Source organism: Antennarius striatus, chromosome 16, assembly GCF_040054535.1.
Source record: "Antennarius striatus isolate MH-2024 chromosome 16, ASM4005453v1, whole genome shotgun sequence".
NCBI classification, from domain to species: domain Eukaryota; kingdom Metazoa; phylum Chordata; class Actinopteri; order Lophiiformes; family Antennariidae; genus Antennarius; species Antennarius striatus.
The window spans coordinates 4,096,065-4,118,441 of NC_090791.1; the positions used below are offsets into that span (position 1 = coordinate 4,096,065).

At 42.7% G+C, this 22,377-nt stretch overlaps 2 protein-coding genes across 6 annotated transcripts in view; both read right to left on the reverse strand.

The window, feature by feature from the left end:
* The window catches only part of LOC137609074 (signal transducer and activator of transcription 5B-like), a 40,003-nt gene extending 28,916 nt beyond the window's left edge, over positions 1-11,087 (reverse strand). For 2 of the 4 annotated variants that reach the window (XM_068335814.1, XM_068335815.1), the window contains exon 1: positions 8,877-9,015. Coding sequence is in view for 1 of the 4 variants with exons in the window: in XM_068335811.1 (XP_068191912.1) it covers positions 8,877-8,914 (38 nt within the window). In the remaining 3 variants the exon portion in view is untranslated. Of the gene's footprint in view, positions 1-8,876; positions 9,016-10,603 lie in introns of those variants that run through there. The other 2 variants (XM_068335816.1, XM_068335811.1) reach the window with 2 other exon arrangements.
* A 54-nt stretch (positions 11,088-11,141) lies between these two features.
* stat3 (signal transducer and activator of transcription 3 (acute-phase response factor)) lies at positions 11,142-21,946 on the reverse strand. Of its 2 annotated transcripts, XM_068335817.1 has the most exons (24): positions 21,730-21,946; positions 19,224-19,366; positions 18,007-18,250; positions 17,812-17,904; positions 17,637-17,718; positions 17,436-17,536; positions 17,108-17,259; positions 16,833-16,991; positions 16,612-16,704; positions 16,471-16,530; positions 16,360-16,389; positions 16,147-16,240; positions 16,012-16,059; positions 15,800-15,883; positions 14,946-15,044; positions 14,716-14,851; positions 14,586-14,638; positions 14,404-14,498; positions 14,128-14,267; positions 13,825-14,046; positions 13,691-13,733; positions 13,081-13,140; positions 12,215-12,312; positions 11,142-12,110 (listed from the first exon to the last, which is right to left on the reverse strand). In XM_068335817.1, exons 2-24 carry the CDS (start codon positions 19,349-19,351, stop codon positions 12,070-12,072), a joined length of 2,355 nt encoding a protein of 784 aa, XP_068191918.1. In that variant the 5' UTR covers positions 19,352-19,366; positions 21,730-21,946; the 3' UTR covers positions 11,142-12,069. The 2 variants fall into 2 exon arrangements, with proteins under 2 accessions (XP_068191918.1, XP_068191919.1); XM_068335818.1 differs by lacking the exon at positions 13,081-13,140.
* Between the last annotated feature and the right edge of the window lie 431 nt (positions 21,947-22,377).

A 22,377-nucleotide genomic window follows, 5' to 3' on the forward strand; every position in this document is an offset into this window, starting at 1 on the left:
GGGTAAAAGTGTGAGATCCCTGGTGAATGTTATGAGCCTAAAGGGCTGTCAAAGTCAGGATCAAATGTTCAATGGTGAATAAAACTAAATTATACAAGGGCCAGAGAGTGCTGGATCTTACAGAGCTATTTCTTAGTCACTGCTCTCCTTTGCGGATATTAAAATTTGCTAATTCTGGGCTCACACTGCAAGAGTTTTAAAACCTTAACCAGTTTTACAACTTGACTCTCCACAGATTATCGTCTTCCAGATCTCCCACACGTACCCTGGACGAGATTCTCATACATGAAATAGCAATGAAACGCAGCTGTGTAAGGTCATCAACATGATTGATAAAGTTGTTGTAGCAATGGACAAAACTTTGCCTCAAGAAAAAAAATAATACAATAATGAGGTAATGGTTGGGAGGACACAGTTAACACTTGTTTTCTATCCTCCAGCAAGATTTTAGCTCATGTCGGCCTAAAAAACTGCACCACATTTGCATGAACCCAGTCTGATTGGTTTTCTTTTCTAAATATTGGGCCCACACAGAGCATGGAGACCTGATTAACCAATAATTTGAATATCAGAGCAATGTTTCTTTGATATTGAATGACTGAAGACCAAGGAGGAAGGCCATTCATCTCTGGGAAACAAAGGCATCAACCTCATGGTGATGTCTGCCTGGGAGCATCTAGGTGATTATGGTAGTGGCACAGGGATTATCTGGATAAGCCTAACGTAGACACTGAAGTAACAGAGCGCCTCCACCCTAACACTCCCTCCTCTGCTTTCCCCACAAGACATAATATCCTCATTTTACCTGCATTTATGTGAATTTGCTGTATTATTTTGCTTTTTCAGTCTGGCAATGCATAATGCTGCTACATTTCCCCAACTCCTCAACCCCATTCCTCCAACGAGTGGTGATAATTCCATTGCCAAGGGGTAAAAAAGCTCTAAAATTTGGAAAATGCAGCGATCTTCATTCCAAAATCTGCTAACAGTCCAGCAGTCAAACAGGCCTCACATTAATAATGTTTGGGCTCATGATGGACCTTTTTGGGCTCCTCTCCCTTTCTTTTTCAACACACTGATGTATTGTAAATGTTATTCTTCCCTGAATGATGCCTGCATATACTCTAGCATTAAAAAATCTTTCTTTTATTATAGTAATTGTGGTTGGTGTGTCCCTATCCGACGTATTTCTTTTCCACCGGTCAGTTACACTCTTATTCTGAATTTACAGCCTACAACATCTTTTAAACAAGTTGGGACAAGAGCAGCACAAGCCTGGGAAAGTTGTGGAAAACTACAAAAAACTCCCTTTAGGTAAACAGGTTGATTGGGAAAATATTGTGGCAGAGCATGAAAGATAAGGATGTGGTACGTTTCATCACTTTAATGCTTGCCTACAATAAGGATATGACGACAGTGTTCGCCTGCAGATGGCTGCATTCTGTTTTTAATTACGGTAGATTTTACAAACTGACCTAACTTTTTGGACTGTTTCAAATCAGCCATCATTCACAGCTGGGACAGCAGAAAATATGAGGATGAAAGAAATGAGCTTTAAAGTACAAACAATGTGCAACACAGCAGTGTATATTTAAATCTGCATGAAATTTATTCACATTGCGGCAACTAAACTTAAAGGGGTAGACAGATATAACAGACGCCCGCAGGCTTGAAATCTCGACAGGGATTAAATATGGGTCATTAACAATGATCGGTTGTTTTCTCTGTTTGGAGAACGCTAATAAAGTTTTGTTGTTTGGTTGTGGGAGTGGCACAGTGATGTCGAGCCTTATTAGGTCGACACCGCCATGGGCAAAGATGAGCTCACAGGATCAGTTCGGGATAACAGCGCCACGGATCTACATGTCTGACTTTTCTTTATCTTTGTCTCTAAGAACGACTAAGACACAAATAGGGAGAATTTGTCTAAAAACACATGAGGAGAAAATGCAAAAATGTTTGTGTTTGATCACCCAGACCAATTTCTACTCCTATACAGAAAATATAAGTTAGAAACGAAGACCAATAACCTGGAATCTCGATCATATTTTAATCAAACGCTCCTTGCGGTAATCTTTCACAGATGTTATCTGTTTTGGCCCCAGACACAAAGGAGGATCCCTGACCTAAATCCAGTTGATCACAATAGATGCATATTTGTCACAAAAACATGCACAAACACATTCACTCCAACTGGGGTCGTAAATAATAGCAGCACAAACAACCGAGCTTACCCGCCTATCTCTTCAGGTTTGTTTCAGTGCACAATCTCTCACCTCGGCCTGTCGTTATCCACCATCTCTCCATGCACTCAGTTATTTATTTATTACTGAGTTTTCCATTGGGTTCTCAATCTCTGTCATTTGTTCTAAGCCCGTAATAGGCTTGAACGTAGCAGTGGCAGGAGCATCAACTCCCACTCATCCTGCTGAATAAAACACAGGTAAGTCTAACAGAAATGGTGTTTGAAGAGGTCGTTCGAGTCCCCTAATTCACATCCAGATTCAGTAGATTAAAGCTTCAATTCTCTTATGAAAATTAGAAATATAGAATAAGAATTAAAATTTGTTTGGGATTGTGGCCATTTGTTCAAAAATTCCACTTTGGGTTTTGGACAAATTACCATACGAGACTTGGTGGTTGGTCCTGTCCTCTGTTGGTCCTCAATTCAATGCCTTCTTGGGTACTTAATGCTACTAGCTGCTTTTAAAATGTCCCAGTTTGGGTCTATGAAAAGTCAAAAACATCACAACCTCCCGTCCTACTCTAGCATCTCGCCAACTCGCTTTCTGTGGATCCCATTAGCGCTGCATAAAGGGGGGGTGGGCTACTGCTTTAAATTAATGGTAGCCAAGCATAAAACTCCTAAGAGCTCATAGTGTGACAGAGGCCTGCGACACATGGCTAAAAAACTCCAAGTGCCTGTAAATATTGTAATAGTTTATAGCAGTGTGAGTGTTTTTACTACAGATCTGTAGCTGTCGCAACATCCAAGTCACATTATACAACAATTATAATCTCAATCAGGTTTCATAACTGTGGTATCATAAAGGATCTATTGACCAGTCACCCACATGCGATGCTATAAATGTTGGCTGCCAGTTACCTGGGCGATTCCCGGTTGCATATCTTTTGGATCTCTTATCTGTGGTGTCTTGGCATCTTGCGTTACAACGATCGGAGTCATATTCTCACGAGTAAGAGCTGCGTTCGCCAAGACCCGTCAAACAGATCGAGAAAGGGAAACTGTCATTCCGCCCTGTGGCCGAGAGAAAACTAGCATTTTTGTTGGGTTGCTTCCGATCATGGTTGTTCTGCTTTGTTCTACTAGCTACTAGGTTGGCTGGGGACACACATCATTAAACTAATGTGTCTGGGTGTTAAAGTGATTGAAGACGAGGGCAGGGTCAGGCCACTGTTTTTGGCGAAAATTTACGAATTGCAGCTTTGGAATGGACGTCCAAGTAAAAGACTATCAGCAGATAGTCCGCTTAAGCTCCTGCTTCTGTTGCGAACTCGTGCCAGGTCAACCCGGGACCCTCCCTAATTTTGCATCATGCACTAGTTATAAAAAAGAAAAACGAAGAGCAGAGGGGAAAAAAATGACTAAATTTGTAATTTGAGCAAAAAAAAAAAAAAAAAAAAAGAAGATCAAATTCAGAGCACATGAAGTGACACCACAAGCTAGCTGACATCCTGTAATGGAAAGCTCCAGCGAAGTCATTTGGTTGTCCCATTCCTCAACCCTTGCAACAGCCTACGTGGAAACAGACGGAGCATTTGAGGACAAGTCAGTCCAGTTTCTTTTCTCCTTTCTCACTGCTCGAATTCTTCACTTCACATTGAGCTAATTTATAGTTTCAGTCTTACACGACTTGTGCATATGGTCAGATCAGCTTCCCAGACGCTCCCATAGCGACCAGCTACAGAAGTGGGTCACCAGGTCATCCTACATAAGGTCACAGCCTACAGTGTAAATAGCACTGGAGTGAAAAACATAATAAACTGTTTAACAGGATTTAGTGAAAACTGTCCCGCAAACAGAGCGATCATCACACCTGAAGACTTTTCGTCTTGTTCCAGCTCTTCGTGGTTCAGCTGGAGGTTGAGATATATGCTGACAGAGCACAATGACGCCACTTTTGGAGCGAGGAGGAAAAAGTAATTTTCATTTTCTCATTCAGGTTCCTCCAATTCCTTGGGAAAGAGAAGAAGAAAAAAAGGAACCTCCCTGTCACCCCTGGCTGGCTTTCACCCTGCGTCTCTACTGAAATACTAACTGGGAAGGCGCCAACTAATGCAGCTGCACCCGGTGGTCATCGTCATCATGAGTTAATAAGCAGGTTATTGGGCAAGTCATCATTTAGTCCATGTAATGTCAAATAAATGTGGTAATTCATGCTTTAACAACCATCTTTGGATTAATTAAATGGTCCAAAAACTGAAGGTGCTTCATTGAACGGCAAGAAAAGAAGTAAATCCTTCAACCTCTTCATATATTAACCAAGCGAAATGTTTATTTTTAATGTATAATGTCATTTTTATCACTCTGGTATCGCTGTGGTTCTGTTCTGCTTGGCGACTCCAGTTTGGGGAAAAGATGTTGTGTAAATAAAAAACTTTTTTTTTTTAAAGGATAAAGCGATAAAACGATTACTCCAGACCAGTCATGGGAGCCCCTTCTGCCCTGACCTCTGTCCGCCATACTAACACAATTTGAAATCTCAGTAACAAAAAGAGCGGCACACTTAAAGACACTAATGGGAATTCAAGCTGAGTGTATTTTCCTCCCCTGATTTGTGACCTCCTTCACCAGCCTTGAAATAAACTTGCCTCCAAGTGCTCTGCCTATTGTTTGTGCTACTGAGATAATAACACAAGGGAGGCCTAGTCATGGTCGCACGGTGCCTGCGAGGGTTCACTGTCCTCCCACTCCATCGCTGCACTGGCAGGAAGAGGTGCTCAATGAAATCCATGTAACAAAGAATCATGGGAAAACCACCGACACGCAGACCAACTGCTGCTAAGACGTTACACAAGCAACCAGCTGATGGCGTCTAAATTTGAGTCGCGTCTGGAGCAGCGATCATGGAACAGGAGTCCGCTCTCTGGATGCCAACAATCAGCAACGCTACCCGACAGATGGAATCGCAGCGCTTCTGGCCTAGACCTGGCTAAAAGCTCAGGGTCACATGACCAGTGGATTAGCGTTAGCCTAACTGAAAGGGGGGAGGTTAGGGTGCATGTCACCACATGCTTCCTTATCACTTCCCCTCCAATGTGTTTCTCTTTCTCTCTAAATCTCCTCTCAGCTCTCGGTCGTCTTTCATTACTGATGTTCAATTTTTCACGTTAAACTTTCTGCATAAAAATTTCACCCAAGATTCACAGAAGGTGATAAAATTATCGCCGTCTCTTTACTTTTATTATTTGCCTCTTCCTCCGTTCAGACTGTCCTGACTGTCGTTCAAGCACCTTTTGGCTCGTGGTGCAGACAGATCAATCGCTCTGATTGGCTCGATTCCAGACACTCATGATGTTAGAGTTCAGAATAAGCCCCTCCCTGAATAACACCGACCGCACGCGCCCTACTTACACTTCAAAGTTGTCTGTATTTGCTTTTCCATCCTGCACTTGTAAGACAACAGGTGGTAAAAATAGGTGTGAACAAACAACCTTAAGGACAGGCCATGCTTTGACCACACAGAGTAGCGGAACACTGGATTACCCCATCTCCCCCCACCCCACCCGCCATTGCCCCCCCCCCCCTCAGGTCTTTCTGTCAGGGACACCATGTGCCAGCCAGCTCATGCCTGAATAGCATGCCAGACTCCAGAGACAGCCCAAAACACACTCCTTTCCAAAATCCTCCCTTCCCATGCAAAAGCCAAGGGAGTAACTCAACTAGATGTCAATCATGTAAACAAGGTTGAACGTAAAAAGGCGTCAAAGCTCGACTGAAGTGTTTTATTGATTGAGGTTAAAGACGTGACGACACAGGAGAAGGTGGAAGAAGAATGGAGAAGGAAGAGTCTTGAGTCTTCCTCTAGAAAGCTGAATTTTAAAACGTTGCTTTATCCGACATCAACAGCATCCGATTTCAAAAGACAGAAAACGGAGAATACTGCAGCCATAAAATGAGAGATTGTGAATCATCGGCGTAATCGATATTGATTTTTTTTTTTTAATCAACTACTGCAGCACTACTGTAGTACTACTGTATTGCTAAGCCCGTCCAAATCCCAAAATTGCTAGGGCATCTGCAAAGCGACTATGTACATCCTCCCTCTTCCTCATCTTCTTCACGCAAAAGACTCGCAGAAGCCGAGGACATGATCTCAACATGAAATTCTCTGCAGCCACGATCCGAGGACATAAGACGCACAAGTCAACACGAGCTCGACTGGCGGACTCAGACAGAAGACATTCTGCAGGTTCGTGCCAAAGAGAACAGATAGAGTCTTATTGGGAAGACGACCCCTGATAAAGAAGTCATATCAGGCTAATCTGCATAAAAACACACGCTGCACAATATTCTCAGAAATGCCAGGGAACATCAGAGCACCAGTGACATTTAACTTGTGTTTGTAAGGACAAACACCAGGGCTTTGAGTCGCGGCGACTGATTCAGTCACGGGTTTGATTTCAGCTTCATTTTGACCTTTAATGAACCTTTTTCGGAGCGTATTGACGAGTTAAAATACAGAGAAAACATCCAGCGTTCAACATGAACGAGTTGAGGAGACCTTAACTTAACCTGATCACAATGACCACTGTTGGAACGTAACAATGGGTCACAGACAAAGCCAACTGGCCTTTAGTAGCCCACATGTTTGATAAGAGAGATATTTATTCTGTTTCTCAAGGCGTATTCTGAGTCTAAACCGGCAGCATTCGTGCGCATGTGTGTGTACAGCTCTAGTGTTGCAATGATAGAGACCTTTTAGTGTTTAAGAACCATTAGAAAACACTGTCCTAACATAAGAGCTCTTTTAGTGATTCTCATCAGGCCTCTGACAGAAGATACGGTCCCGCTTACGAGTGAGCAGATACAGATCATCAGCTGGTGGATAATTGCGGCCAGGGCAGAGAACAACCAGGATGATGATGTTGTCTGATAGCATTACCCTACTTGGCGTTCCTATCGTGCCAAATTAATTGACATTACAAAATAACTACTTTACCCTGGAAATCCACTCCAGGAATTCCCTGTCGTGTCTTTATCATCGCCCGTTTGACTTTATCACATAAGTGGAAATGTAAATTTTGATGTGGTCTTCTGGTTAAGATCCATCCTGGTGAGACAACATTGTGTTGTTCAAGCCTGCAGAGTTTTGATTTATATCAATTGGTCGAATTAACACAACAGGAAGTCTATTCTGCCAGCTGTTGCCAGGTTGATCAGTGTTTCGATATAACTTACTGCAGAGCTCCTTTTGTTTAATTTATTTCTGACACATATTTCTGTTTCTATTTGTTTTTATTACTGTTTTGGATATTTTTTATTTTTACATTTTCTTGCAGGATAGGTGTCTTAAATATGGTGGAACGATTTCCTGTAAAGTTCAGACAAAGTACGAGATTCCGTATCAAAGTAAAAAATAGATTTCAACAAATCACACCTTAAATAAAGTAGCTCAGGACCGCTCTAACAAAGTCGATGGATTAAAAACTCCATCAAGCTGACATTTTTCAAACTCTCCTATTAAAACCATTATCAGCCTCTGGAGCGTTCCAACTAGTTTAGTTGGAAACAAACTCACTCAAAACAACATGAGTTAAAGATTTATTAGCAAAAATAAATGGATTTATCATCTGTTTATATAAACCAATAACATTAGAGCTGCTTGGATTTCCCCCCCATCATTCACAGCACAGAATTTAGCTGCATGAGCATCAGACATTTTGGTGGTCAACGGAAAATCTTTGTTGTTTTTTTGTTAGTTTTTGTTGTTTTTTTTGGGGGGGGGGGGTTGCATCATGTAAAACCAAGAAAAACACATTCCTATAGGACTTTGTCATTGATGAATGGGCTCAGGATCTCTGCCGGATGCCGGTGTCTGGCTATGAATCACCCCACGCTGCTTTAAAATAAAATAAAATTTAATTAAAAAAAAAACGTGGGGACGTTTGTAATTAAAGGGACTGAATAAATAAACAACACAATAAATAAATAAAAGACTGCAGCAGAAGCATTTGGAGAACATCTGTCGCGTCGGGCTATTCGAGCCATCACTGATTAGGTTATTGCAAACAGATGATAAATAATTGATCTATCCAATAAATCTCACCCAAGGCAACAACAGCTAAATACCGCTTATGACAGCCGACGCCTGTGGATGTGGGTGCGTGTCGCCTCGGGTCATCGTTCCGGTCCCGTTCCACCGGACTAACAGAACCACCGACGCGTCCGAGAAGTAACACCCGTCTGGCTTGACAGCCCCCCCCACACACACACCCCCACCCCCACGGCGTGAGAACACGCGTGTCAGCCCGGGACACGGCATCCCAGGCGCGCTGATGGTGGTAGAAAACACGGAGACCAGCCTGTTGCTTCGGCCCCAGACGGAGAAAGTGATCCAGACGCGCGTCATGACGCGCACCGGAGTGCGTTTTTGTGTGTGTGTGTGTGTGTGTGTGTGTGTGTGTGTGTGTGTGTGTGTGTGTGTGTGTGTGTGTGTGTGTGTGTGTGTGTGTGTGTGTGTGTGTGTGTGTGTGTGTTTTCTCTGCGTGCAACGTCCACACACGGAGGAGCTGCGGTTTGTTTACTAAGCGCTGTCAGCGGTCTTTCGTAACCGGACCGTCTGCGGGGACGCGCGGAGGACGTTTCCCACCAAACACGCACTGAAAGACGCGGAGAAAGTGTCGGCACTCACCCCCGGGGAAGCGTCTCCGGCCGCGGGGCTGCGTTCATCAACTGTTGGGAGAGGCTGCGGAGGCGCGACGAACCCACGGCGGGCGGCTGTCCGTCAGTCACACGTCCGCTCCGAACACTTCTCTCACTTCAATGCCCCCCCCCCACCACCACCACCACCACCCCCCCATCTCACTCTGTCTCACTCCCTCTCTCTCCAACTCGCGCGTTGACACACCGCCCACTTCCGGTGGCTTGTGATCGTCGATTTAAACCGATGTTAGTCCGGGCGGAGGTGGGTTCGGTCCCGCGCAAACTTCAGCTGTTGTTTTGTTTTGGTTGTTTTTTTTGTGTTGTTGTTTTTTTTAAAAATTTAATTTAATTGTTTTATTTCAACAACTTTGCCCCAAACTGTAAAAGTGAAAATAAATATTTTTCAGATGAGGATTAATTAATATCTACTTTTTTTTTTGTCAGTGGTAGTGATGAAATTAAAGATGCTGGGTGACTTTTGTTTTTCAGTAATAATAATTTTAATAATGATGATGATGATGCATACATGAAATTATTCTTCTCCTTTCGGCTTTTCCCTTCAGGGGTCGCCACAGCGAATCAATTGCCTCCATCTAACCCTGTTTTCTGCATCCTCTTCTCTCACACCAACTACCTTCATGTCCTCTTTCACTACATCCATAAACCTCCTCTTTGGTCTTCCTCAAGGCCTCCTGCCTGGCAGTTCAAAACTCAGCATCCTTCTACCAATATATTCACTATCTCTCCTTTGGACATGTCCAAACCATCTCAGTCTGGCCTCTCTGACTTTATCTCCAAAACCTCTAACATGTGCTGTCCCTCTGATGTACTCATTCCTGATCCTATCCTTCCTGGTCACTCCCAGAGAGAACCTCAGCATCTTCATCTCTGCTACCTCCAGCTCTGTCTCCTGTCTTTCCCTCAGTGAATACATGAAATACATGAAATTATTGATAATGAATAAATGAGAGCAGGTCAAGCGCTCGGAATCATTTCCTTTTTAATCGAAGCTGCTCTCTGCTGCAGATCCACGCAGACAGGAGATCAGATTAGCTTTAAACTGCTGCTCACAAAACCTGCAATGCAAACGCGTCCCGTCCGGAGTTTGTCGTCAAATCTCGCGAGAATAGAGACACGGTCCGAGAATAGAGACACGGTCCGAGAATAGAGACACGGTCCGAGAATAGAGACACGGCCAACAAACTAAACAGAGTGGGTTTCTGAAAAAATGTGAAAGAGATGGAAAAATGTCTTAAATCTATATTTTTTTTTTAATTTGTAGAAGTATTCTGATTAAGATTGACTCAACTTTATATGGTGAGTTCAGATTCAGCGTGTCTTCTCCACTCTTAGAATAAACTAAAATAAATAATCAAACACAAGCATTTTAACATATACAAATTTAACAGGCAGTGGTAGCACTAGTACTAATAGTAGAATTTCTTGTACAAGTTTAAAAAATAAATAAATAAATATATATATATATATATATATATATATATATATATATATATATATATATATACTCAAATACATCACATAAATTTGAAAATTCAGTACTTTAAAGGTGCTACTAGTTAACATACAATTTTTAAAGTGAAAACTTTGTGTAGACAAGCATAATTTACTTATATACATAACAACTATTCACAAAATGAAATTTAAGTTGTTTGGTAGAGTTTAGAGTCTGCAGAAACAATAAATAAACATAAATACCATCTCTTTCTATACGTCAGCGTCTACACCAGCAGGTTCTCCCCCCACACAGCCACCACCAGCCGGGAGGGTTTACCACAGTGCAGCCTGTTGGGGTTCCATCGATTCCTCTGATTGATAGGCTGCAGGTCTGAAGTGCAGAGTGACGGTTGCCTCCTCAGACAGCTGAGTCAGCAGCTGCTGACAGTAATGGCTGTTCATCTCCACACCCACTCATCTCCTCCAACCAGTCAGTGTTCATTTCCTTTTAAATGTAAGTCATGCAGGAGGGAGTAAAGCTTATTATGCAGGCAAACCTTAGAACGTTAGACAGGCGGTGTTTGAATCTTCTTGAGATTGATGCTAAACTCCTTTCATATACGCTTCCTCATCTCTGATGGTTGCAAATCAATTAACAAACAACATGATACTTTAAAAACAGAGCATCGGATGCAAGATCTAACATGCAATAGTATCAATATGGTGGCCTGGTGCCACTGATTTGATCATTACCACGATAGACATCCATCGTTTGTGCTAAAACAATGTTCAGACTGTATTTAGGGCTCATTTATTTTTATTGCCTTCTATCACATAATGAATAATTACAGTGTATTTTACAGAAATCTTTTTATCATTTCATTTCAGTTGTAGTTTGCCCTAAACTCATTCGGCTTAGGTTGATGACAGGTTTGTGTTAAAATAAACTGCTGATAAGAGGTTTTATTTTACACATCCGATCGTGTCAGGTGAATGCAACAATAAAGAAACAATTAAAACTGCAAATTTCAACAATAAGTGCCATTCACGTGATTAAAATTACAGGATTAAGTAAGAGCGACAAATACTGTAATCAGAGCAGGTGAAATGTTACAGAATTTACCACAACAGAACGAGAAGGAAGGAAAACATCAAGGAGCAAACCACCTCAAAGATTCTCAAATTATCAAGCTTTTCTTATCTCCACTAGATTTTAACAATTCAAATTCTACTGAGAAGAAAAAACTATTTAGGTGGGGGGGGGGCACGTCTCACATTACATTTAGCGAGGGTTAAAACTGACACAACACTTTTTAAAAAACACACACTATTAAATGCATAATGACTGCTTATACATAGCTTATACAACAATTACTCCGATACGTTTTCTCGTTCAAAGAAAATAACACGTTAATTACCATTTTCAAATTACCTGTTTATAAAATAAGTAACTCAAAAAAATACCATGTTTTCAAAAAATACTATTCCACATACCGAAACTGCAAACGTCTGTGAAGCTGGGAAAGAACGGGACAGTATCGGTCACACCCTGAAAGCTAGAGGTGGATGTTTAAAATGTTTTTTTTTTTCTTCTTCTTTCAGAGTCCCTATATGTGAGTCCAAGTGGTGATTTTACATATGAACAGGAGGGAGGAAGAGTCCTTTATCACAACATGATAACCGATCCCAACAGAGAAAGAAGCATGACGAAGAAAACCAGAACCTCTTCACATTGGCGATGCTACGTCCATGTCCAACGTGAGCGAATCTGCGGAAAAAAAACGAACAAAACCTTTAACATCAGCTAACTCTGACTTTTGTAAGTCTGACTTCACATTAGGATCAAACCAGTTTTTGTGGCGACCGACTCACCCATATGTCCCGGGGTCGCTTCGGGTTCGTTGTGCATCAGGGAGTCGAGGGTGCGAGGCGACATGGGGAACAAATCGCTGGTGTTGCCGCTGTTTGAGCTGTGAGAAAAAAAACGAAAAAAACAAAACAAAAAAGGAACACGCTTTCATGTGACGAATGCGCAAAGTGGACAAACATGACGACGTCTTTGTCGTCTCAACTCTATCAAACGTGGTGATCCACCTATGAAAGTGCGTTCGTCTTCACGAACTGCTGCATTGTTTAGTAAATGATCACAGACATGAGTCAGCATTCAGTCCGGTGTGCAAAGTCATGTCCAGGTGAGAGACACAGCAGACAGATGTGTGTTAATGAACTGATGTTTAGGGACGGGTGAAACAGGGACAGACGGATTTGGAGCATGCCACATTAGTGGTTGAAGTACTGCTAACCACACCCACACACAGTGACGTCAGCCAATGAGATGACGCTTGTTAGGACAGTGAATTAAGGGGATTGCGCAGGCCACTGTTCGGGCTCAAAAGAAGCATAAAGTTGTTTTCATTCAAAGCTGACGTGACTTCTGTCTGGTCTGTCTACTTGTGAATGATGGATCAATATGGAATTATCATCACTGATGACACGACTTAGTGCTTTAGACTGTTGAATCCATATAAATGGATTTGTTTGAGGACTGAACACAGAAGTCTGCGAGTCACACATGACATTTCTGTCCTCAAATGAAAGCCTGGTGATGCGGGAAGACGCTCCCGGGATCTTTGGATCAGGATGAAGTGGTGGTGGTGACACGGAGACACAAAGTGAGGGGACGCACACACAGCCCTACATGCCACTTCCCCCCCCCCCCCCCCCGCCTGCGAGCCTACCCCGGGAATCCGTTCCCAAGCAGCTCGCTGTCCGGCAAGTCCATGAACACGGAGGGACACCTACGGAGACAGGTAAGGGTCTCACTGAGCAAAGCTCACAAAGCCATCAAACTGGTGACGTCAGTCCATCCCATAATATCACGCTCATTCCAGATGCCCTGTATTTGTAGAGTTCAGATGATATTTTCATATTCCTAAAAACAGTACTTTGAATATATAAAATACTTTTTTTTTTTTGCTAACTTGATTACTTTTAAATTTCTATTTTTAGTCATCTGCAGCTGCTGAGAAGCTACATCTGCTCACCTTCACAGTTTTTCAGGTGCATCTCAACTGAACTAGGGTCTTAACATCATCGGGTCTGAATGAGGCAGCGGTTCATTTACGGTGAAAGTGAAAGCAGCTTTCTTCTCTATTTGAAAATTTATTAACACTAACGCCAAAAATAAACTAAAAAAAAAAGGAAGCGGGACAATTCAGAGAAAACTCCTCGTCTTCATCGGAACAGAAATTAACAGCTCATCATAACGGCTAAAAAGAGCGCCGGTTGCGGGTCGTTTCGGGATCTTCGTGCAGTGATGACATAAATGGAAGAGGTGTGGATACTTACGGGGTAACGCAGATGAACTTTGTCTTCAGGTACGGCTGAATCGCTGCCAGAGGAAAAAAGATGTTATTAAAGCACCCAAAAAAAACCCCCCAGCATACATCCACATTGGTGTGTGTGTGTCGTCTACGACTTACTGCTCGTGGGGTCTCCCCCGATCTCGGGTTCAGGGGCCGCTTCGGGTCGGCAGTACTTCCCGAAAGCTTCCTCTTTGGGGATTTCAGGGTAGAGGTAAACCAGAGGCGACACCAGGATGTTGGTGGCGTCCATGATCTTGTAGCCCATGATGATGTCGGCAAAAGACATGTTGCTGAGCTGCTGCTTGGTGTACGGCTCCACTGACTGGATCTGGGTCTTTCCTATCAGCATTCGATGGAGGACGGTGTCACAAAAACTTCAGTAAATCAGGTAAAATAAAGGAGAGAAAAGAAAATCCTTACCGCTGATGTCCTTCTCCACCCACGTGAACGTAATCCCCCCTTCTTTACTGCTCTCACTGAAGCGCAGCAGGAAAGTTCCGGGAGGTTTCGGACAAAGAAGCGCCCTCTCCCTCTCCTTACTGATGAATCCCATGATGTACCTGCAAGAAAAGCAACAGGAAGTCACATTAACAGATGCTGAGCTTCAAAATAGCGGCTCTATTTAAAACTTCTCGCCTGTCGGACCGGTGTCTGTGATGCCAAACGCGGCTTAAAAGACAAAAGACAACCCCTCACCCTTCGTTCCACAGCGCCAGGATATACTTCTTCACCAGGTCGATGATGTTGTCCAGCCACACCCAGAAGGAAAAGCCTTTACCAGACATGTTTTCCTGCAAAGAGGAAGGAAATGAATAAGTCCAACTGGAGCAATACAGAGGTGGCAGAAGTGGCAAGAGGGTAAAAGGTCACTGAAGTACCTTGCAGAACTTGGCCCAAGTGATCTGACAGCCGGAGTAGTTGACACACGGCCCTGAATGGACGGGTTCAGAATTAAACTCCGCGAAGGTTGGTGTTTTATGGGTACTTATTTTGGTTTTTGCACCTCACCTAGTAATTTCTCCGCCAGCGTGGTGAGCTGTTCGATGGTCAATCCTCTCTTGGTGGTGGAAGAAAACTGCCAGCTCAGCACCTCGGCCACCTGGTCCCACGTCCCGACTGGAGGTTTGGTGAAGAAGTTCACATTCTGTACGGGAAAAAAAACCCAACCAACGTTTTTTTAATTAGCGTCAGCCATTATGTGGAGTTCAACCCAGTCCCACTAGAGGGCGCTGTCTCACCTTTGGGTGGTTGGTGAGCATGTTGTACCACAGAATGGACGCCCAGGCATTGGGCATCTGGCAGATGTTGGAAATGACGACGACGGGCAGGGAGTGAGTCTGCAAACAAAAAATAAAAAACGACAAAACATTTTGAACAATATTCTCCACTCTTTTACGAGGTTGAGGTCTGTCTATGCTCATTTAATCCGGTGTGTCGATTTAATCAAAATCCCGCTTGTCTTCCAGCGTCTCATAACTCAATTTGCTCAGGACAGACTCTCATTTCAACTGCTCTTTCGCCCAGAAGGCAAGATGCTATTTTTAGATATTCTGGTGTTAAAGCCATTCCCATCGTCCGATCCCGACCCACAACACGCAGGTTGAACGTGAGAGAGAGCTACGATAATAATTTAACATGCTGAAATCAAATGGCGGCAATGAAAAAAAGACACTGTTCTAATCTGACTCACACGCCTCCAGGTGAAAGCTGCGAAGTGCGTGGGAGGTTAGCGGAAATAAAAAATGCATGAACACAAATAAACGACTTTATTGTTATGGCATTAGCGTGATATTTTGCAGCTGAATTGTCTGGTATTTTTGTGTTCAAAGGGGAAAGTTGTAAGAATCAAACTGTGGAAATTTTCAGAGTCATTACCCAAAAGTGGAGTAACTTATGTCAGGCAAATAGCAGCAATGTAGGAGGTTTAAATTCATTCAGGAAGAAGACAAATGCGATGACTCATTTGCTGAGTGATTTTCTTTGTAAGCGTCGCCGACAGCTCAGAAAAATGTTTTTATCCAGTTTCATTCTGCAGTTAAATGAAACCTGAACCACAGAATGAAGAATCAGGACACAGAGAAAAGACTCTGACCTCCAGGTCGATCTTCAGGCCTTGGTGATAGACTTCAGTCTCAAACGTGATGAGATGGAGCTCCTCGGTGACGATCAGAGAGGCCTGAAAGGAAGAAGATCCGTTGTGTATTTGTACGAAAGATCAAGAAGTTGGTTTATTACGTAAGATGAAACAAAGCTCAGCACTTTTACACATATTGGACAGGCACCCATCCACCCAACAGTACTTACGTCGCTATTGGTCCTGCCACCGTTTCCACACCTCTGTTCTCTTAGGGTCTGTAACAAACAGGAAGTCAGCACTCCACAGACGGCCTTCATCAAAGACACTTCAACACCTTCAAGAGTTTGGCTTCTATAACTTACCAAGTGTTTAAACTCTGCTGACAGGCTGCCGTTGTTTGACTCCTCCATGTTCATAACTTTTGTGTTGGTACCCAGGATGTTGAACTTTCGCGACCTAAAAAAAAAAAAATTAAAAAAAAATAATTTTTAAATCAAGAAACAAACTGGAATGATACTCCTTCTTTAGAACAACTAGTAGACTGCATATGAATACTCGGGTGTCAGGAGTCTTACCCTCGAATCGCAGCCACATCTCCAGATTCCCTGAAGAACAAACACTTAAAAATCAGCAAAGGAGTCATTTTTGCTTAAAATTCTTACTGATCAAAGAGGAAAAACACTCACTTGTCGATGCACACTTTAATTTTCAGCTGGTAATTAAGTTCAGGAAACTTAACCAATAATCTGAAAACACAAAAGAAAATCATTACATTGTAAAATGATCCACCTGTTGGATTCAAATAGCATTTCCATCCTGAATCATACCTGACTTTGTTTGTGAACTGCACTCCTGTCTTTATCACCAGAGGCCTGTCGGGATGCATGGGCATACAAGGCTGTCTTTCCACCACAAACGCACTAGGAAACAGATTGGATCGTGTTTCAGAAAGCAAATACGGAAAACATGATGATAACATAAGGCCTTATGCTGATGATGTGCTGCTGTAGGTTTCCTCCTTTATTTCATTTCAACATCTGGGCCGTACCTCTTCATCAGGTTCCTGAATAAGTCCACAATTTTCTCCTCCAGAGCGGGCCGGTGCTGGATGATGGGGTCTCCTTTGTAGGACACCTTCTGCTGCAACTCCTCCAGTTTCTTGATCTGCTGACGGATCTGGAGCTGAGACTCAGCCAAAGATGTGATCCTGGTTATGACAGAGAACACCAGCGGACGTTTATCATCCCGATGAAACGTGACTCTAAATAACCCCGATGGTGGCATTTAGGAATATACTTTTCAAACAATTTACTTCTTAGTTACCATGTTTCGAGGCGGTCCAGACAGATATTTGGTGGGCCTCCAATACAGGCGATCTGCTGCCTTCTCTTCCAGTCCGCCAGTTCTTCATCTGTCAGATTCTTCTGGACGTAATCCATGGCCGTCAGCAAGCCGCCCATCTCCGTCACAATTTGCTACAAGATAAAATAAAGACAGCGGACATTAAATCTGAGTCACATCCTGTTCTGGATACTCTTTTCTTGTTTCACAAGAATTGTCTTCTTGATTTCACTTTGAGTTTGTGCTCATTAAAATCTTTTCTCATGTGTTGCTGACATGAATAAAAACATAATAAATGGCAGATGCTCACCCTCCTCAGCTGGTCCAGGGCGCTCAGCATCTGCTCCAGCTGAGCCATCTTCTGTCTGGCAGCAGCTGCCTGGCTATTTCCATTTAGGTCCTGAGACAACTCTAAACAGAGGTAAAATATATCATTGATTTATTTCATATTAATCGGTTCATACGTGCACAACTGGAAGTTTAATACAGCTGCTAAAAGACGAGAAAATACCTCCTTGGCTTTTCAATGTCTTGTAATTGAAATCAAAGTCGTCTTGCAAATTCTCCAGCATTTTCATCTTCTGCTCCATGTCCTGAAGGAAAACAGACGTTGAGTTACACGTTAATGACTGAAACAGTGTGGATTATTTATGCTGCATTCAAACACTTAATCTGTGAAAACTAACCTGCACCCGCTTCCTGATGTCCTGAAGGTTGTGCTCCAGGATCTGCTGCTTCTCTGTCACGACGGTCCCAGTGGGATGGGCTGCCTGTCCGTCCTGCAGGAAAATAAAACATTTATTGACATCACAGCTCTGATTAAAACGGGTGAGACTCAAAGAGATTTGAGATACAGCCGACTCTGAGTCGATCGTCTCTACCTGAGCGGCGGAGGTGGCGGACTGCAGCAGCCGTTGCTCCTCCCACAGACAGCGGGCCACGATGCGGGCGATGTCCATCGGCTTCTCCAGGTATTTGCTCTGCAGGTGCTGCTTGATCCTGCGCAGGTTATGTTGGTAGAGCACGTTGTTCTCCTGCAGGAAACGGCTGTACTGCTGGTCTATTTCCCCCAAGAGGTTGTGGAACACCAATGTGGCGTGGGACTCCTTATTGGCAGCATAAGCCCTGGAAAAGGAGAATGGAAGATGACCGACATTGATTATTGGTATTGATTTGTAGTTCCTTGTGAGAGCAGATGGGGTCCCATGATTTCTGTAGTCCAGTCCATGTGTCTGAGCAGCAAATGTAGGCTTTCTTTGGGAATACCAATGTTGAAATACACACCTTTATGCTTTTCATTTACTTTTTTTTTTTTCATTAAAATGCTAATATTTATAATTAGACACACTTTCTGGTGATAACACATACTTAAATTGTGCAACACAGAATTTCAGAAAAAAATGTACAGAATAATTATGACCCTATTCTTGCATCACACCCAAACATCCTGTGTTTTGTACTGGTGAAGTGATATTTATCTGTGTTTGCTTTCAGTTCTTGACCGATAGTAAGATGCCTCAGAGCAATATAGTGTTCACTCATGAGTGTGCGCTGACATACGAAATCTTTGTTTCATCCTAAGCTGTTACAACTTCTCCGTGTTCCACTTATTCTCCATCCTCCGTTTTGTAACTGGAACAGTCGTCATGATGCTAAATTCCATGATTAGAAGCCTGATTTTCACTGACAAGCTCTACCAGACTGTAGAGCTTCCCATTTAAAAATGCAATTGACATCAATAGATGTAATTGGAAGCCAGAGAGTTAAAGATCACGTATGGATCATATTTCCATTATATGCGGGTGGTTTGGGTTGGAAAAGGTGAGTGTTGCTAAAAGAATGGGTTGCCAGGTTTGTGAGTCAGCGGTACACAGCGAGCGACCCAACCTGGCAATAAACTACAACTGGCAAAGATCGCTGAATCATCCAGCAAGAACTTTATGGCAGAGAAAACAACAGATGGCATGACAAAAGCAAACACCGTCAGCCGCTGCATCACAACAGACACGGCGCCTGCTTTAGTGAAGGCATACGACATCATACAGGAAAAATAAAACACACTCTGATCACAAAAACCAGTCAATCAATGGATCCTCACCAGTCCTGACTCTCGATCCACGGGGCGAGGAACTGCCGGAGCTCCATGGGGAAGCTGTCGCTGTACAGGTGGTAGAGCTGCTCCAGATACCTGGTCTCCAGCTGCTGTAACTGGTTCCACTGGGCCATCCTGACACACAGCTCCTGCACAGACATTCACAGGACCGATTGAGAGAGGAAGAGACGAATGACTGCATCTTCATCAGCAAAGCGACTTCCTGCTCAGTCGAACACTGCGCCACCACCAGCAGGTACAGTTCTCACGTCAAAAAGGCAGGAAAAAACTGATGATCACTGGTCAAGGTTTGTCCTGACTGTAACCTGCACTTCCTCATCCAGCTATTTGATGTATGAATGAAAGGTTTTATCACCCATGTTACTTTTTCATCCCCCTCTTCTTCATTTCCTGAGGTGCTTAAAGCAGCTTGAACTTTCCTTCAAACTTAATTATACAACTACGGTTGTTCCTCGTCTTATGAAGAGCAGACTACACTGTTTCCTATCAGGGCTGTAGATGTCTAACAATAGCCAGACACTCAGTGAAGCCAGCAGTTAATTCCTCCAACGTTAGTGTTAAAATGTTCCATTGTCATCTAAAGTCAAAATCAGTGTAGAAGTACTTAGCTGTGGAATTACTTACGCAATACTGTGCTGTGCAAAGTGCTAGGAAGAATAGAGACAAAAGAAAATAAGCTTCGTATAGCTTTGATCCCTGGAAGAATCAGATATTTTTCTGACAAGAGGCTTAATTCTACCTTGTGTTTCCCGGAGCTACAATATAGAATACAGATATCAAAGGCAGAGCTGCTGACATTTGAAAAATTTCAAATGAACACTGCGGTACAGATGACAACCAAACCAACGTCCAACAATGCAAACGTGGATAGCTTAGTCTCGAAAACGACACCCAACTAACTGCTGATGCTTCTATATGTGGTTGATTTTAAAGGAATCCGAAACAAAACATGTATGCATGTTGAGTTTCACCGACACCCAGCCGGTTTCCCAAGGAAGCCACAAGAATACAGACAGAGCACCAGTCTCACTGACATCGTCAAGCTGTTTTTTTTTTAATGGAAGGTTCAACTGAATTTGTACAGCCAAGATCATGGTTTTCCTGTCATCCTATGTTTCGCATTTACTGACAGAAAAAAAACTGTGCATCTGCAATGGTGAGAATTTCTGACCAGGAGGAAACAGGATCACAGTAAAGACATAATAGTATGGGAAATATTTTGCTTTTTGCATCATATTACTGTGTATTACTGAGGTTCTATTTACAGGTTAACCGGGTTTGGAAGTATTTTAGGTTAGTGTTACATTTCTCAAATATACAGTATTAAGAGGCCAAACTGAACAAGGACAGGGAAAACCCAAAAGGCTTAGTAGGTTTAGTTTTCAAACTTCTGGGCACCAAGGAACTTTTGTTATATGACCCACTTCCAGTCACTTCATCACACCTTTCTATGTATCGCATTGAATTACAGACACCGACGTCAGGTGGCACAATGGCTCTGACATATGGTGTAGTCCCTCCGCCCGTCACAACACGCCCAGTGTGTACACTTATCAATAAGCAAGAAAATAATTATGCCACAAACTAAATCAAATCATTTGTGAGGCAAGCTTTTACATCAAAAACTCATCTAGAACTTCTGGATCTCACACACACCAGACACAGGAGTCTTTAAAGATGCTCTTTTCTCAGTATTAAAGCAAAGCACTACAAGAATTTACCAGTCCAAGCAGAGGAATGGGGTTTGTCCAATTTTCTCAAATCTGCAGTCATGTGGCACCAGTGACTGTTATAGTACAATCTGATTCCTCTCAATCGTGCACCAATATTCCAGGAATTACTTCCTTGACAAGGTCAGAAGCAACAATCACAGGTGTGATGTCTACTAAAGACAGGTGACAAACAGTCACAGCGGTATTTACGTCATCAGTGAGGGAGAGACATAAAAATGACGTCAATGGTGCAGAAGCCCGATGCAACACATTATTAATACATTATAAATACATCTACAATTTAAAAACATCATGCACCTCAAAAACAAGATCCTATCATATCTGGACAGATTTTATTCAAATTTAAAGATAGTAATTCCAGGTGGCCGACGTGTTGTGATGGGATGGAGATGGGCGTGACAATGGAGGGAAGGAAAGAAACACTTACAGGAATTTCGCCATTGAAATATAATGCCAGTCAAGTTTGAATCCGGGTTTTCATCTCATGTTTACACCTTTAGAGTCTTATTTAACGTTAACTGACCACTAAACAGGAACTAAAATGGATCAAGATAACTTTCAATTCGCATCAGGACCAAGCAGGACGGTGAAGGCCTGCGGGTACAACGTAGTAATAATTTAATAACTTATGTAATAGCATCCAGCAAGAACAGCTAGCACAACAACTGATAGTGCATCAAAATGAAACGTCATGGAAAACACATTAAAATGGACTCATGTTAGCATAGCTAAAAGCAGAAGTCGCAATAGTCACTTACCTAGCTAGTTGTTATTCCTCTGGAAAGTTTCTCCGGGAAAAAAAAGACGTAACTCTGAACAAAGACGATAAAAATAACAATTTTTTTTTAAATTAAGACACAAAAGTGACGGATATCAGTAAAAAGGTCTTAGTTCTATCGTCAACCTGCCAACACGAGAATCTCTACTGTCCACTTTCAGACCCTCTCGCAGAACCCACCGTTCCTCCTACATTGCAGGGTTTCCAGTCACACAAACGCCACAATTGATATGATTGACATCTCTATCGACCAATAGAAATCGTTATCTCCACTGTATCCAATCCCATTACAGTTTTTACATATATAAGGCGGGGCGTTATAGTAGGTTAGTGTTTGGTCCTGTGGTAACCTTGCTATTCCGTGTAAGACACCCTCCCGTCGGACGGACCACAATGTAGGCCGCGTGTTGATTAGCAGCGGAGGGAGGACGTACATAAGGACGTAATAGCCACACTGGAAGTCATCTGAGTTACTGGCAGCGCTGACGTCATCAAGAGTTTAATAACAGCAGCGCTCCATATTATTGACCTCCCCGAAAGATTATTCATTTACCCAAGCCTGTCTGCCCAGTTGTGAGCAAATGACATAAAATACTTATACACACATATACATGAAAAATGACACATA